This window comes from Myotis yumanensis, unplaced genomic scaffold, assembly GCF_028538775.1.
Source record: "Myotis yumanensis isolate MYYU_CA2020_CCGP unplaced genomic scaffold, mMyoYum1.0.hap1 SCAF_14, whole genome shotgun sequence".
Classification (NCBI taxonomy): Eukaryota; Metazoa; Chordata; class Mammalia; order Chiroptera; family Vespertilionidae; genus Myotis; species Myotis yumanensis.
In genome coordinates, this window is record NW_027223765.1 from 50,624,857 (window position 1) to 50,642,606 (window position 17,750).

Sequence of the window (17,750 nt, forward strand, 5' to 3'; positions counted from 1 at the left end):
GGGGGATTGGGGAGCTCCCCCTTATCAGGCACAGAGCAGGGCTGATCAAGGGGTTTGGGCGCTGCCCCCTGTCACGCTGATCCTGGTGCCGGGAGGCATATTACCCTTTTACTATATAGAATAGAGGCCTGGTGCACGGGTAGGGGCCGGCTGGTTTGCCCTGAAGGGTGTCCTGGATCAGGGTGGGGGTCCCCACTGGGGTGCCTGGCCAGGCTGGCTGAGGGGCTGAGGGCTGTTTTCTGGCTGGCAGTTGACTAAAAGCTCCCAACTGCTCCTTGTTTTCTTTTTTTTTTTTTTATTCTGGGCCAGCTTTAGCTCTGAGGCCTCGCTGCTGAAAACATGGATACAATGTTGCGGTCCGGGGCTGACTGAAAGCCGTTTTGTTTAGCTTCTTATTTGCAACATAGTAATAGTTGCTTAGAGTTGCAGTTGAGAGGCCGGAAAGTCAGGCGGGGAACGTTGGAATCTGTAGTTCCTGGAGGAAGCAAGCCTCCCTGCTCGCTGCAGTGCATGGCTGCCGGCCGCCATCTTGGCTGACAGTTAATTTGCATAAGGATACGCTGATTAGCCAATGGGAAGGGTAGCGGTCGTACGCCAATTACCATGTTTCTCTTTTATTAGTGTAGATATGAAGATCCTCGTTCATTGATTCTCAAATTTAAGATTCCTTTTAAAGAAAAAAGAAGCGTGGTCCTCTGGTGTTGACTTAAATTATTTTATTATAATGTTACTTAAAGGATACATATAAAACTTACATAAGCAATGGCAAAGTTAAATAGAATCCGAGAAAAAAATAAAAGCAAAACAAAGCCAATAAAATTAAACTTGAATGCATTTGTTAAATGTAATTGCTGGAATTGTTTGGCTGAGATCCAGTAACTGCTTGCAACATGAGTAGGGTACTGACGGCACAAAGATTCCAATGCAATCATAAACCCAACTGCAAGCAAGCACACCGCGATAGTGATCTTTTGCTTTGTAACAAATGCCACAAAACTCAGTGGCGTAAGACACCAACAATCTTTCTTTCTCATGGTTTCTTAGGGTCAGAACCCGGGAGAGGCTCAGCTGGGTAGTTCTGGCTTGGAGTCTTTCATGCGGTTGTCGTCAGATGGTGGCTGAGGCTGGGGTCATCTTTAAGTCTTTACCACTCCCAGGCCTCAGAGCTGGGCTAAAGAGACTTGGACAGTTGTGGCTCCTCTAGCAACTTCTATGCAGTCTTTCCATTTGGTCTGTGCAGCGGCAGCTTCAGGAGAACCAGATTTCTCCAGGATGCTCCTAGTGCATGTGCCAGAGAGCGCGGGGGGAGTCCAATCTCCTTTCCTAGCCTAGCCCCGGAAGTCATGCAAGGTCCCTTTGCCTCACTCTGTTCATTAGTCACAAAGTCCCGCCTGGGTTCAAGGAAAGGGAACTTAGACTCCATGTTTTAAAGGGAGGAGTGTGAGAGAATTTGCAGTATATTAAAAAACCTCCAGGTATTGAAATCATGCAGCTTTATTCAATTTTAAAAGATTCATGTGCATGATTCAGTATGTGCTTTCATCTCTTTATAAATCTCAGAGCGAATTCACAGAACCCTAATCAAAGGCCACCCAACCCCCACTGGTGTGTGGACCCCAATTTGAGAAAAACTCAGTTATGTACCAGTTAAATGGCATGGAATGGAGGTTGGCTTAAGTCGTGGGGTAGGAGATAATGGACTTAAAGAAACAGCAAGAGAAGACAACCGGAAAGTGTTTGGGGAACTAGTGAAGCTGAGGACTTGTATGCCTGGATGACTCTTGTCTCTATAAAAGCCTTTCCCACGTGCTGAAGGATGGTTGAGGGCCCACTCCACAAGCAGCTAGGACTTGGTGTCAGCATCCTTCAGTGCTCCTTCATGACCCAGTAAATACCAGTCATAGTAAACAAAACGCTCTTTCAGGTGCTGGGGATATGGGAGAGTAATGCAGTCTCAATCCTTGGGGGTCTTCTGGGTCTAGGGGGGAAGGAAGGCATTAAGACAAGTATTACAGATATAATAAAAGCTACCAAAAGGAAAGAGAAGGTTCTGTGGAGACACTAAATTAGTTGGGGAGGAGAATGGAACAGAGAATGACCTGTAAGCCAACACCCAGAGAAGGAGAAGGAGATAACTAGGTGGAGGGGAGGTAGGTGGGGAGTTTTCTGGCTTTTTTAAAAGTATGCTTTCAACCACTGTATATCTCTTGCTTCAAACATCACACAAGAAAATTGTGGCTACCACTCAATAGATGTCTGGACCCTAAAAGAACATTGGTGGGTAGAATATGAATATGCTTATAAATTCATATGTTTAAATTATTTGGTGATCCACAAATCCCGGTAAGGCGTGAAGGGAAGCAGATGTTCCAATGGCTTGAGTCCGTCCTCTGTTTTCATCATCTCATGAAGGCAGACCATTGGGACCTAGATGGTGTGCAGACTGGCTAGCTGTGCACAGGTGGCTCACGCTGGGGATTGAGGCAGCAGAGCTTTCCGTCCATCAGCAGTGTCTCCAGCTCCATTACTAAGGGGTCAGGAGAGCAAATCACCTCCCATTGACTTCAGAAGGAGCCTGGGCCCGATGTCTCTCATTTCACAGCTTTGCTTTCCTTCTATTTCCTTTGTTGTTGGTAGGACTCCCAATACTTGAAGAGAGGCTCTGCTATTCCACCCAAAAAACAAGGGCCCTGAGAGTATGGTCAGTTGGTTGGAGCATCATCCCGTCCACTGAAAGGTCATGGGTTCCATTCCAGCTCCAGGCACATAACCTAGGTTGAGGGTTTGGTCCTAGTTGGGCCACGTACAGGAGGCAACCAATCGATCTCTCTCACATTGATATTTTTCTCTTGTTCTCTTTCTCTCTCCCTTCCTCTCTCTAAAGTCAATAAAAATATCCTCAGGTGAGGCTTAAAAAAAAAAGAAAGAAAATAAAAAACTTCATGCTTTAATAAAAAACGACACACAACACAGAAGGAAGGGGGAGGCAGACCCTCCTTGCCCCTGACTGACAATTCAGGTGCCTGCACGTCCGTCTCTATGGGGAGGGTGTCTTAAACCACACGCGAAGGGGATGAAAGGTTCCTCAGAGGTCCCAATGCCAGCGCTGAACTTTCTCCTCTCTGGCCCCATGTTGTCTTGGGCACAGTTGGCATAACTAGCTTTCATCTACCTCTTATATTTGAGATAACAATTTTATCCCAAATGACTGAGATATGGCCTGCAATTCACCCATGAAGCTGCCATTATCTGGAGGGAAACAGTTTGTGCTGGCTTTGTGTTAAAGAAGCGCTCTGAGGAGGGGTGTGTGTGTGTGTGTGTGTGTGTGTGTGTGTGACTAATTAGAATGGAAGCTGGCCACAGGGACAGACATTACCCCTTTAATTTCTGAATTAAATTGTGGAGAGGTCCAAGAGTCCTGAGGGGAGATGGGGCTAGTCTCAGGATGGTACAATTTGCTAACTGGTCTGGACATATTCTTTTATTTTTAATCCTCACCTGAGGATATTTTTCCCATTAATTTTCTCTCTCTCTCTCTCCTCTCTCTCTCTCTCTCTCTCTCTCTCTCTGTTTAGAGAGAGTGGAGTGGGGGAGAGAGAGAGAGAGACATCAATGTGAGAGAGACACATCGATTGGTTGCCTCCTGCATGCACACCCGCCTCCCCTACTCCCACCCAGGGGCTGGGGATCAAGCCTGCAAGTGAGGTACCAGGTACATGCCTTTGCGGAAATTGAACCGCAAACCTCTGGTGGGCGGGCTGACCCTCTCACCACTGAGGAAAATGGCTAGAGCTGGAAGCATTTGGGAAGTTTAACAGAGGTGCCTCTGGGAAGGCAGTGCCTTCTGTTAATGAGCACAAAGGCAGTGTGTGCTGCAAAGGAGCTGGTGTGGCAGAGCTGGCTTTCAGGGCCGCTCCTGTGACTCACCATGTCATCTCCCTCAACCTCAGTTTCCCCATCAGGCTAAATGACATTTGAGCTTCTTTCGGTCATTTTTACAATTATAAAGCCATAATTCCAGGCGCCGTTTTGGTTCTTAACACACAAAATTTCAGTGTGAGGGGGAAAATGAGTACATGGGTAAATTACAATTGGTTATACAGTGGTAGAAATCTTGGGAATTTAGTGGCCCATTTCATTGAAAGCTCCAGGAAATGTGTTGATTTCAGGTGTTGCTAGTTCAAGTTGCTTAAATATTTTCATGAGGATTTGCTCTCTCCCCAGCTTTCAACCCATTTCTACTCTCTTTTGGATTTATTTTCAGGGTTATTTTCCCCAAGTGGTGGTCAAGAAATCCACTAGCAAGTAGGCTTTCATTTTATCAATTTCTCAACCCCAGCAGATGAACACTTCTACTTCAAATCATGCCTGCAAAATCCCAGGTCTCATGGCCCAGCCTGAGGAATGTGTCCTTCTTTGAATTCCACTGAGGCCAAGGGACACAGAGCTCTGACTGGCTGGGCCCAGGCCACAGACCATCCTCTTGAGCCAAAAGGAAGTATTAAATTCAAACTTCACACATTAACAATAGGTGGAAGGTTGGTTGCTCCAACGAAATTTGGGGTTTTGTTCCCAAGTGAAGTCAGTCAAATCCAGCTGGTCCCATTCCAAAGAAGGATTTAGAATAAACAAAACCATCAACACACATGTGCCCACAGAGCTTTATCTGGAAACGTTAGTGAAGCAGGAAAAACAAGGTGTTAATCTTGATGAATCATTTTGATGTGCTCTGTCTTCGAGGTTCACTGGTCCAGCAGGCCTGGTCTCTGTTGACTTACTCTGAGCCTGGTGTTGAGCGAGGAGCTGAGCACAAGGAAGGAGCAGGCCCTCCTGGACTCCTGGCCAGTGTCTGACTGAGAGGAGAAACATGCCACAACTTTGTTATCTTGCTCTCCATCAGGGATTTCTACATCCAGCATTCTCAAACAAGCCGCCGATCTGCTTCTTGCCCTTTGAAAGCTGATGACTCTGCTTCCAAGTCCCGTGGCTGGCAGGCAGATTATGAAACGGGATGCACCGTCAGAAACGCAGGTATGAAATCTGAACTGCATGGCCTCACGTAAACCCCACCAGCGCTCTGCCGAGGGCGCCGTTCCCTTCACCAGGTGTAAGGACAGAAGGCCCATTGTCCTTGGGAGCCTATAAGATAAATGGAAAGATCGAGTCCTTGCTGGTTAATCTGCTGGTGATAAAGAGTATTGTTTTATCTCCTGCCATCTCCCTGTTCCAGGGGATGAGTTCTATTGTGACACAAAGTCTGCTTTGTCTTCCCAGCCCAGCAAGACATTTAACCTGACCCTTCCTCTGACCTCGGTCATCACAGCCTGGGCAGAGTTGGTTGGTCTTATGCATTGAGAGGCCTATCATCTAAAGAGATGCCATGATGCTGAAAAACAGCGTGATTCTCATCTGCTTTAAAAAAAAATACTTTTTTTGGAGCAGTTTTACTATTGACAGAGAAATTGAGTGGAGTGTACAGCTCCCATCTCCTCCCTCAGCCTGCTCCCTGCCCCACGGTTCCCTGTTATTCATATCTTACATCCGTGTGCAATTGACGGGCCAATAGTAATACATTATTAACTAAAGTTCATAGTTTACATGAGGGCTTACTCTTTCCATTGCGCACTCTTTGGATTTTGACAGATGTACAATGACATGAGTTCACCGTCTCAGTCTCACACGGGGTAGGTTCGCTGCCCTGCACTCCCAGGTCCCATGGTTTCCTGTGTCCCCAGGTTTGCTTTTTCCAGAATGTCAAGTCATGGGACTCCTACCGTGTGTAGTCTTTCCAGATTAATGTCTTTCACTTGGCAATACGCATCGGAGGTTCCTCCATGTCCTTTCATGGCTTGATAGCTCATTTCTGTTTCTTACTGAATAGCTTCTGCTTAGCATGTAAAGCTTTCAGTGAATGAAAGCAATGGCATTAACGTACCTCTCACTTCCCCTTCACTGGCATCTTCATGATGGTGAGAGACGCTAGCCATCTCCTATGTTTTGAAGGTGAGCTCACTGGGATGCTGTTTGAAAGAAGCAAATGCAGACCAGCTTCAGGTACTTTCTGTGAGGCTGCAGAAATAAAGAGTAAACTCCAGCATCTCCATCGAAGCCACACTAGAGAAGGTCTGTTCAGGCAGAGGCAACATTGGTGTTCTTAGCATTTTATCCAGAATAATTTGTATCCATAGACTTTGTGTTTTCCCTAAAATAAATGATTTCCTAATTTTTTTTTCCTGAGGTCCCACTTACTTGGTTAGTAATATCATTTGTTTTTAATACATGAAGCAAACATTTTTTTTTCTTTATTTACATTTCCTGAACAGAGTCCACTTGGGCCACACGAAGAGGCGCTCCCACTCACTTAGCTGGTATTTGACAGTCACGCAGGTACAGGCTTTAGAATTCCAGGGAGTGAGTTAGCGTCCCGACTCTGCCCCTGACTACCTGTGTGTCTTTTTATAAGTAATTTCTCCTCTCTTGGCCTCCATTTGCTCTTCAGTAAAACACGACTAATAGTAGGCTCTTCCTTGTAAGACTTGTAAAGATAGGGAAGGAGATAAGCCATGGAGACCTTTAAGCACAGTTTCAACAAAAAACTTCCTCAAGCGTCATCCTCCCCACACCAGGCAACTGGCCTTTGTGTATAGAGGAAATGCTGAATACAGTGTAGATGCTCATTAAATTATTCCTGACTGACCAAGGGGGCAGAGGAAGGGCAAATCCTATCATGTGTGTGCTTTCGGAGCCACAGTCCAGGAAGCGACTTAATTGGGGTCAAGCCTGATGGCAGCGATTGGCGCCCTGTGCAATCTTATGGAACCAAGGACACCACTTCTAGTACCTTTTATCTCTGCCTCACATTCTCCTCTCTCCACCCTCAGAAAGTCCATTTCCTGAGCAAGCGCCACTGACACTGAGGGTCCTTCTGACTTCGATTTAATTTAGCTTTAAATCCTAGCTCTAGAAATCACCTCTCTCTGTCTATACCCCTCAGAGACCTAGCCTTTCTCCAGATAATCAACAACCCCTGAGGCAGCGGAAGACAGGATCTGGGACCGACTAATGGTCATGGGCATGGGCCTCCGGCAGGATAAAGGTAACATCCTGACCTGGGCCAGGTTTCAGCTCCTGAGCCCTGAGGTGGAATGACCCCCTGGCTGCTTCCCCGTGAAACAGACAGAGGGACAAGGGAACAGACCTCAGAGCTGTCCTCAAGACCTGAAGATTCATCCCCCTCACCTCAGCTCTGATGACTCAGCTCCCAGCACAACCCGAATCCCTAACCCACGATGCCTTGTGATTTTGCCTTATATGACCTGTACCTTCCAGGCTGCCAAGGGGTCAGGCTTTGACATTGGCTTCCTGTTCTCCTGGGTGGCGCCATTCAGGATAAAATAGCCAATCTTCCTCCACTGCGGTCCTCAGTGGCTAGTGTTTGGCTCTGCTAGGGCCGGGTGGACCGGCTCTCTGTTCTTCACCCTGGCCTTGGTAAGGTGATTGGAGGACAGCCTGGTTTCCAGGTTTAATGAACCATTTCCTAGGGGACATTCTCATTCTGTCTCTCCTTCTTCCCCCTCCCCTCCCACTCCTCTCAGCTGAAACAACTTATCAACTAACAGTTGTTGAGATCCAATGGAGCAAGAAATCTCAGTCCCCAGAGCTAAGTGTCCCGTGGGCATCATTTTTCATCTTGCTTTTACTTTTTACTCACTTCCATCATTTCGCAGAGGCAAACTCCTTGCCAGAGGCAGGGTAAATAAACGCAGACACATCCTGTCTCCCTTACATCTTTGTTTATCCATAAGCTGTCAAGGATACAGATGAAAACCCGCTAAACCGTGCTCCAAGCAGTTCTACAAAGGCCCAAGGAGGCCTGGGAAAGTCCATTGCAGGGGAAGAGAGCTCCTGAAATGATACCGAGCTGGCTCCCTGTGATGACAAGAATAAAAACTAAACACACCCACAAAGGTGACCAATTGTCTCAGCTAGGAGTGCACACTATTGTGCAAAAAAGCATAAGAAGGAGACACAGAAACAGTGCTGTGAGGAGTCTATGAGCAGGGAAAGTGCTTGAGCTGAGTGGTTCTCAACCTTCCTAATGCCACGACCCCTTAATACAGTTCCTCATGTTGTGGTGACCCCCAACCATAAATTATTTTCGTTGCTACTTCATAACTGTAATTTTGCTACTGTTATGAATCGTAATGTAAATATCTGGTATGCAGGAGGTATTTTCATTGTCCGAGACCCACAGGTTAAGAACCGCTGGAAGAGCATAGACTGTGAGTGAGAATGTGGGTCTGAGCCCTGGCCCCACCTTTCGCCCTTTCACCTTTAAATGGAGGACAATGCATTGGCCTACTCCAAGCCTCACTTTCCTCAGCTGTGAACTGGGATAAATTAGTATTCACCTCAGAGATTATTGTTTGAAGACTTGATGAGATAAAAAATGTAAAGCGAATCAAGGAAAAGGGAGTCATATGTAATACAGTGGGGCCTTGACTTACGAGTTTAATTCGTTCGGAGACCGAGCTCCTTAAGGAGCTCGTTAACTCAAATTACTCTATCAACTCAATGCAAAAAATCGGCCGAGAGACAGCTGGTATCTCAAAAAACTCGTTAGTCGGGACACTGGTAAGTCAAGGCCCCACTGTACTTTAAACAATAAAAATAAGTAAATAAATAAAAGCGCTTGGGAAGGCTTGGCTCCGGTAGACATTCTCTGAGAGTTCGAGGTGACTTTTCAGATGTCAATAGGACTGAGGATCAGGGCCCGGAGCAGGCAGTGCTGCCCCGACTATGCCACATCAAACCTTGTATTCCAGGGCCGCCCGTGAGCTTAGTGTTCAGCAGAAAACAATTTGAGAAATGCCACCTTCAATACATAAAACTGAGGACTCTGGACGGGGGATGTCCGTCTTGAACACCCTGTTTAGAAAGTTAAGTTTGAAAGCAATGCGTGTGGTTATTTCTGTAACATTCGGGGCATCAGATTTTGGGATCAGGAAGGCATCCTCAGTGCCATCCTCATTTCTATGGAAAAATCTGATTTCATGCCCATCACACCTCTTCACAGTTGCTTTTCTGGGACCCCAGTGCAAACGAGGCCTGCCTACTCACACTGGGTGCAAGCTGTGCAAAGGGTGGCCCTCCCTCCTCACCTAGACCACTGATGGCAAACCTTTTGAGCTCGGCGTGTCAGCATTTTGAAAAACCCTAACTTAACTCTGGTGCCGTGTCACATATAGAAATTTTTTGATATTTGCAACCACAGTAAAATAAAGACTTATATTTTTTGATATTTATTTTATATATTTAAATGCCATTTAACAAAGAAAAATCAACCAAAAAAATGAGTTCGCGAGTCACCTCTGACACGCATGTCATAGGTTCGCCATCACTGACCTAGAAAGTAGGCCTCTGTCTACACCGCCCGCTCCTGGGTCAGGGTTTCCCCTGCGACTAGTGCACACAGAGCCAGGGCCTGCCCGGGAGGCAGGAGGAGCCTGGCAGCCGCCTCTTGCCTCTGGAGAGGAGAGCCTGCACGCAGAGAATGGATGTTTTATGATCTGCGGGAGGTGGATCATACAAGGTGCAGGATCGCAGCTTGATTTTCCGTGCGTGTGTTTTTTTCTTTAAGCAAGGAAGCTCAGCAGTGAAACTCATTTTCCACAATTCCCCAAGTGGTTTTGAAATAAATCTGTGAATTTAATCAGCCTCCTCTGTTGAGGCAATCTCTCCTAATTGGGTCCTGGTGAGGGACAATAGACATGAGGACAAAAATACTTCATCTCTGGAAAGGAAGCCAGAGTCCCATCCGAAGGACTGACAATAAATCTCCCATCCCCCAACGAAACGGAGCACAGGCTTCCGGGCACCTGGGCACCAGGCTCACACGTCCAGGTAATGTTTGTTTTCTAGTCCATCTTTCTCCTCCTTCCCGGCCAACATCAAGAAAATGAAAATCCCGAAATGAAAATCCAGTGTCTCCAGTACCATATTGGCTAGCAACCAAGTGGACTACTCAGTAGGCAGCTGGAAGTTTTCCCGAAGATTGCAATGGAGTAACGGGGAATTGCATGCGAAGTGAAAGCAAAGATGGAACACAGAATCCAAACAACAGGAGTTGGTTTCATTTCTCTTTCTCTGATAGTCAATTCGCACTCCGGTGTCCGTCCTGGCAGTAATGGTGGGGTTTGGAAGGGGCCCCCTCCAGAAATGTGACACACACAGCTGTTGGCCTTCAGCCAGCCAAGAGACCTAGTGGAAAAAGTGGGGCGATGCTTCATGTTCCCCGATTATGGGACAAATATGATCTCTGGATCTAGCTGGCATCAGTCCTAGCGGGGTCAGGGGTTGAGAGAGAGGAAGAGAGAGAGAGAGCTCCCAGAATTGGAGGCAGGACTTTCTCTGAGGGGTTGGAGAGCAACCTAGATTTTTTCATCCTGGAAAATGAGAGAAGCGAAGCATGCTAATTGAATTAGAAGTGGAGGAAAAGGAAGAATTTCACAAGGATGTCATCTGGCTCAACTCTATCCAACTTACCCTGGCCTTCCAGCACCCTGTCCATTCCCTGGATGGGAGAGCAGTCCCCACACGTCCTGTCCTCTTGCCTGTTGTGGCCACTGGCGTCAACAGATCGTCTTGGTGATAAAACAAGAACTCACCTGTGGTCAGCGGACACAGGCCCCAAACTGGAGGCAGGGCTGTGAAAAAAATGCCATCTTCCCTGCAAATCGGGCACAAACATTGGCTGGAACAACAAAAGAGCTAGTGTGCTTCAAGTCTGTAGCCGCAGGCCCTCACCAGCATGTGAATAGGGGCACTGATGGGGCAGAAATGCAATAAAATCCCAGCCCCCCTCTTTCAGCCCCGAGTTGTGGTTTCTCTGCTTCCTCCCACTGGGCAGCTTCAGTATGAATTGCTCCCAAAACCAACAGTAAAATTTAACCACCACTCCTTGCAGGAAAAGAAGAAATCCTCATCTCTTTGGGGAATTTTCTTCTGGTGCAAGTCTTGTTGACTTTGGCATGCCTCTCATGCACACACACACACACACACACACACTGTGGGGGTTTCCAGATGATCCCCCTATGCAGACCAGGGCTCTCAACAAAGTGTGGTCCCTGGACAGGGATCAGAATCACCTGAGAGCTCATTAGAAATGCAAACTCTTGGTCTCTCACAGTCCTACCCAATCAGCTATGGGACTGGGCCCAGCAAGCCCTGTTTTCAGGAGCCTCCAGGTGATTCCAATGCACACTTAAGTTTGAGAACCACTGATAGGGGCTGATCATTTCCCCAGAATTCCTCACATTTTCATGCCTGTGCGCTTTGTCCTCCCATTCCCTGCACTTGGCGGGCTTCTCTCTTTTCTGCTGAGCAGGCTCGTCCCTCTCTTATTTGTACGCCTCCCCGACACCATCTTCTCTGCCTAAGTAGAATTAATTGCCCCTTATTTGTGTTCTGACAACACTTCAGTCAGCCACTAATACATTATATCACAGTCATCATATATCCATTTTCTAAACCAGGCTGAGAGAGTGGGAAAATGTCTAATTCAGCAAAGATTGTGTACAAAAGACCATGGGCCTATCATTAAGTTAGTTCTAAAATAACAAAAATGGTGGTGAAAAAGTGGGACACTGCCTCCTTTATCTGCCTCATTGCTGCCAAGTGAGATTTCAAATCTCTGGCCGAGTCTCACTCTGACATGTGCTAGCTGTGTACCTGTGGGCGAGTTATTCAACTTCCTTGACTCTCCCTTCCTCTCTCTAAAAATCAATTTTAAAAAATCTGATGCTTGTGTCTAACTCCCAAATGAGAGTAAGGAATTGCTAATAGTATGAACCTCAGCGTTTATGGGATGATTAAATTAAAAATATGTTTACAGCACTCAGCACAGGACCTGCTCAGAATAGGTACTCAGTGAATGCTGGTTGCTATTGCTAATTAAAACAGTTCCATCATCCCATCACTAACAACTTGCAATGTGCTTGGTACACAGAAGGTGAGCATACATGTTTGTGAAGAATTTTAAAGGATCAGGACTCTAGGCTTCTCTACTATACTTTCTGGGACACTTGCCACTCATATGATGAGCAAGTATGACTTTACATAGTGTCTCATAAGATATGCGAAAAGGAGCAGAGGACTTTTGCATTGCCTTCTTGAGCTGCCTGGTGCAAAGATCGATGAATACTGAGACTCCTGCTGGAGGTCTGTTCACCCCCCATCCACTCACACCACCGTTAAACTATGATTGGTTCTCAAACTTGATTTCACATTAGAATTGCCTGGGATGCTTAAAAACAAAAAACTACCCCGGCCATGTGGCTCAGTTGGTTGGAGCATCATCCTGTACACGAAAAGGTGGTGGGTTCAGTTCCCAGTCGGCACATGCCCGGGTTGTGGGTTTGACCCCCACTTGGGCACATGCAAGAGGCAACTGATCAATGTTTCTCTCTCTCTTTCTCTCTCTCTCTCTCCCTCTCTCTAAAAATCAATTTTTTAAAATCTGATGCTTGTCTAACTCCCAAATTAATTGATATGATGTATCAATTGATATGATGTATGGACTGGGCATGGGGACTCCCAGGTGATTCTCATGTGCAGCCATAGTTTCTACCCACTGTGGCTCATGATGAGTAGTTAAAAAACTGTGAAGGTCTTGCCATTTTTCATAAAATTAAGGTATGGTGAGACCACTGCTGGTGGTGTGAGCATAGTAAAACAGATGAAGGATCTGTAGAAGTGTGCTGTAATGTAACATTCAGGGGGGTAGGACTTCTGGAATAGAATGATGCCTAAATCAGGTGGCATCAGGAATAGCATATTGATGAAGCTGGTAGCAGCTCAATGGCCCTTAACTTTCAATTTTGTCTCCCAGTTTACACAGCTCCCCCCTCATGCCCTCACTCTGGGCAAACCAACCTCATCCATCCATACTGCCCTGGAGGACTGGACTACAGGAGGGGAGCCTCCTGTCAGCTGGACTCCGAGCTGCGGACACTGAGCCTGCTGTCCTCTCAGCGCAATTTAGAGATTGTCTTGGGCCTGGCACCAGGAGCCCCGTGGATTAAGACTGCTTTTCCGGACTCCCCATCAATTTCCGACTGTTTCCCTCTCCTCGGCATTGCTTTTCCGATAAAGTAGCCCAAGTGTGATGGCAAGGGGGTGGCTTCTTAGGACAGGGTCCCAGCGACACCAGAGAAGCTCACAAAGCTTCGACTGGAAGCCACAGGAGTCCTCTTCCCAGCTCGGCTAGGACCAACGGTGAAGTGTGTGGGTGACAGAAAGCGTTCGTTTCAATGGTAACTGTGTGGGAAAGCACCGAGGAATTCTAAAAGGTAAATCATGCTAAAATGGCGAATGGGGGAAATCAAACAGTGAACAGCCTATGGTAGGCTTCACGATGGAAAGAGAATTCTTGTACCCACGACTTCTCGAGCTGTTACACAGCCAGTTCCCTGTAAGTCACGCCGGTAGGGAAACACCAGCTCACTCACTTTCTTCTTTTCCCCCCTCTTTTCCTTTGCTCCTCCCCCTTTCTTCTTTTCTTTTTCCCAGTAGCATTTTTAGGAGCAAGGGAATATATCCTGGTACAGTCAGCCAAGAGGTGGGAGGGAGGGGCACCTAACGCTTCCTGAGCCTTGCCCACAGGCCAGGGGCATTAGGTAACAAAATCTCCTTTAATCACCACAGGACGGGTAATACTATCTATTTTTTTGAGATTAGGGAAATCAGGCTTAGGTAATAGAGTGCAAGTTTCCAAGGAGGCAGAGCTCGCAGGCGTGAGAGCCGGGATTCCAGCTCTGAGCTCTGTGACTCCGAAGCGCAGTGTCTTCACATCACTCTGGGCTGGGCACTGCCCTCTCCCAAGGAACCAACGGAGTCTGTTGGTTGTGTCCACAGATGGGGAAAATGGCCCGGTGGGCCCCTGGTTAGACTAGAGCAGTGGTCGGCAAACAACGGCTCTCGAGCCACACGCGGCTCTTTGGCCCCTCGAGTGTGGCTCTTCCACAAAATACCACGTGCGGGCGTGCATGTACAGTCGGTCGAAGTTGACTTAAAACTTTAAGTAAAGTTTATTAAGTTAATTTTAGGGAACATTGTGGAGTGAAAGAAGATGTAGTGTCGAGGATTGAGAAAGGTATGTTGAGATGGTTTGGACATATAGAGAGGATGAACGAAAGGAGATAGACGAAACAAGTATACAAGACGAGTGTGGATGGGAGAGTGGAAGGGGTCGACCTCAGCGAATGTACCTCTATCAGATTGAGGACGTTTTTAGCAAAGGCCAGCTTAGGAGTACCCTAATTAAGTTAATAACAATGTACCTACCTATATAGTTTAAGTTTAAAAAATTTGGCTCTCTTGCCCTGACTGGTTTGGCTCAGTGGATGGAGCGTTGGCCTGCGGACTGAAGGGTCCCGGGTTCGATTCTGGTCAAGGGCATGTACCTTGGTTGCGGGCACATCCCCAGTGGGGGTTGTGCAGGAGGCAGCTGATCGATGTTTCTCTCTCATTGATGTTTCTAACTATCCCTCTCCCTTCCTCTCTGTAAAAAATCAATAAAATATGTTTAAAAAAATTGGCTCTCAAAAGAAATTTCAATCGTTGTACTGTTGATATTTGGCTCTGTTGACTAATGAGTTTGCCGACCACTGGACTAGACCATCAGGGCAGGCTGTCATTTCAGCTTGGATTTTTCTTGCTCCCTCATTCCATCTCCTTCTCAACACGAGTAGGTGCGGGTGACCCTGCATGAACCCAGATGAACAATTAGGGGAGGGGACACCATGACTAGAGGGGCAGACCCACTCTAGGAATTAGTTCTACACATTCTGCAACTTGACTGTTTCTCAGGGCAGACATTCCTCAGATATGTAGGAGACAGAAGGGAGAGAGTCAGAGAGCAGAGTCCAGGTAAGTAAAAGGCCTGGGAGCACGAGCAGCAGCAAATTCAAATGCCATCCACAATGATCGCGCTCAGATTCAGGTCTCGCCAGGTCAATGCGCTGATGGAAGGAGGTTCCACTGGAGTCAAAGAGTTGCCTCTGGCCAGGCCCATTTCTCCCCTGGGGAGTGGCGGACCTGCAGCGAAGGGAATTTGAAATCGCGTCCCACAAAATGAGTAAGATCAAACACAGGCAAAGGAGCCATTCCTTGGATCTCTTTGAGTTCTTGTATATTACTATCCAATAATGGGTGGGCTGTACCATTCAAAAATGGGCACCGATTCTAAAAATAATAACCTTTTTATTAAAAAGCTAGGCTGTAATTTTTTTTCAGGGGTCAACTGGGTACCACGCATATTACCACAGAATCCCTTTAGGATGTTGGAATGAGGCTGGTTTGTGCTATTACAGGACAAGAGAGGCTAATGTTTTCCTTCCTCTTTCTGAGGCTGTGGTGGATCTGCAGGCTTTCGAAGCTGGCGACTCTGTAACAAACATGATACCCCACTCCATGGTGTGGGGCTGTTTTTCCAGGAGTGGGCACAGATGGTGTTTCTGTCTCCTCCAGAGAATATTTTCAATGTAAAGTGTCTGAAATAAATTCTTCAACTGAGGCCAAAACAGTCTTCTGGAAAAAATCATATGTGAATAGGAAATAAGAACAGCCTGGCCTGGCGGGGGCTGAAAAAAGTTAAAATGCAGCTGGCTTTTAGAAATGGTAATATTTGTAATAATGTTTGTATTGGGAATGTAATGAGACCTGGGATTGTGGAAGAGAGCCCTGCTTTACCCAGAAAATTTAGTGATTGTCTTCTCTTCCTTTCTCCCCCTTTCCTTCCTCTCCTCTCCCCTCCCCTCCCCTTCCCTCCCCTCCCATCCCCTCCCCTTCTCTCCCCTCAGACCCCCTCTCCTCCTCTCCTCTCTCCTCCCCTCCCCTTCCCTTACTTCCTTTTTCTCTCCTCTCCCTTACTTCCCTTTTCTCTCCTCTTCTTTTCCTTCTCTCCCCCTCTTCCTCCATCTCCCCCTTTTGCCATCTCTCTCTCTCCTTCTAAAACTTTTATGAGCAAATCAATTACCTGGGATTTTGTTAAAGTGCACATTTAGACTCTGTAGGTCTGGAGTGAGATCCAAGGTTCTGCATTTCCAACAAGCTGTCCAGTTAGGCAGCCACTCCTGGTCCACAGATCATACTTCAAGTGCCAAGTGCTGGAGGAAGTTCCACTGAGTTATGTAATGGAGTAACACCATGCTTTGTTGAGCTAGTGAATTCTTTATTTCATTAATTCCTTCAACAAGTATTTATAAGAATGCTTTATGCTGGGCACTGAGCTGAGTGTTGGGGATAAAATAATGAGCATAACAGACCCCATTCCTGTCTTTGTTGAGCTTAGAGCCTAGTGTGTATGGTAAATATTCATCAAATAGCCACATATTGAATATAATAGTGCAACTATATTCAACCCAAAGAAGGAGTGATGAGATCTTAAAGTGGGGTGCCTTCATCGGGGGGCTAAAGAGGCCCCTTGAGGAAGTGATACTGAGCTGAGCTAGGGAGAAATAACAATAATTGTTATAATAGCAAGCAGCTAACCATTGTTGAACATTTACGTTGGACTGGTACTTTATTATTCCTTCGTATTATCTCATTTCATTCCCATCCAACCTTGTAGGGTAGGTGCTCTTATCATCCAATGTTACAGAGAAGAGAACTGAAGCTCAGAGAACTTACACACAAGGTCACACATCTAGGACAGAGCAAATTCAGGACCCAAAAGCAGGTCATACATATTCCTCATGCCTCCACTGAACTGCTCTCGTTTATCATCTAGGACAGGGGTGGGCAAACTTTTTGACTCGAGGGCCACAATGGGTTCTTAAACTGGACCGGAGGGCCGGAACAAAAGCATGGATGGAGTGTTTGTGTGAACTAATATAAATTCAAAGTAAACATCATTACATAAAAGGGTACGGTCTTTTTTTTTTTTTTTTAGTTTTATTCATTTCAAACGGGCCGGGTACGGCCCGTGGGCCGTAGTTTGCCCACGGCTGATCTAGGACCTTAGCTGGGAGACCCTTGTATCAATTCAGTCAACGGAATGGGCGGCTTTGCTTCTTGTTGTAACAGCTCAGGGCGGAGCCAGGGCTGCTCCTGCTGAGGTGATGGACAGTGATGGACGTGGCTGGGAAGCACTGGGCGAGGTCGGGAATAGCAGTTTGGGTTCTAGCTTTGCCAATGCCTCGCTGTGGCCTGGACAATGGTCATGGCAGTGACCACTTTTCAAGCTTAACAGATGATCATTTCAAATTTTCAAGATGCTTTCGTAAGATCAGAGTTAAGTTTGCAGACCTGCGTTTGACAGGTGAGGAAACTGCAGCCTGAAGAAGCTAAAGTGGCACCGTTTGTAAGGGGGAGCGGGTGGGCTGGGAGTGGGAGGGCTGTGAGCGGGCGTTCACCTAGCGCAGCAGCCCTCAGAGGGTGGCCTGTGGACCTGCCATCAGTCATCATGCCCAAGGCCTTTCAGGGGACTGTGTGGTCAAAACCCTTTGCACAATAACACCAATACACTATTTACCTTTTCTACTGTGTTGACATTTGCACTGCTGGCTCAAAAGCAATGGCGAGTGAAACTGTTGGTGCCTCAGAAAAAGATTCAGTTTGTTATTAATGATGTTAATTGTGTAAGTGGGAGTAACATTTTCCCTGGAGATATGAGGACTTCTGTGAAACACACACACAAAACAATGAAATTTCAGAAGATAAAACCGTAACTGGACACATATGCGATCTCC

The 17,750-nt window shown here is 46.7% G+C and overlaps 1 protein-coding gene across 11 annotated transcripts in view; it reads left to right on the forward strand.

Moving 5' to 3' along the window:
- The window catches only part of LOC138992274 (uncharacterized), a 288,887-nt gene that overhangs the window by 107,542 nt on the left and 163,595 nt on the right, over positions 1-17,750 (forward strand). For 5 of the 11 annotated variants that reach the window (XR_011468079.1, XR_011468080.1, XR_011468084.1 and 2 more), the window contains 2 exons: positions 4,901-5,031; positions 12,890-13,349. The exons of 1 other annotated variant lie outside the window; for it this stretch is intronic. Coding sequence is in view for 3 of the 10 variants with exons in the window: in XM_070390940.1 (XP_070247041.1) it covers positions 4,901-5,031; positions 12,890-13,155 (397 nt within the window). In the remaining 7 variants the exon portion in view is untranslated. Of the gene's footprint in view, positions 1-4,900; positions 5,032-12,889; positions 15,760-17,750 lie in introns of those variants that run through there. 5 more of the 11 variants (XR_011468083.1, XR_011468082.1, XM_070390942.1 and 2 more) reach the window with 2 other exon arrangements.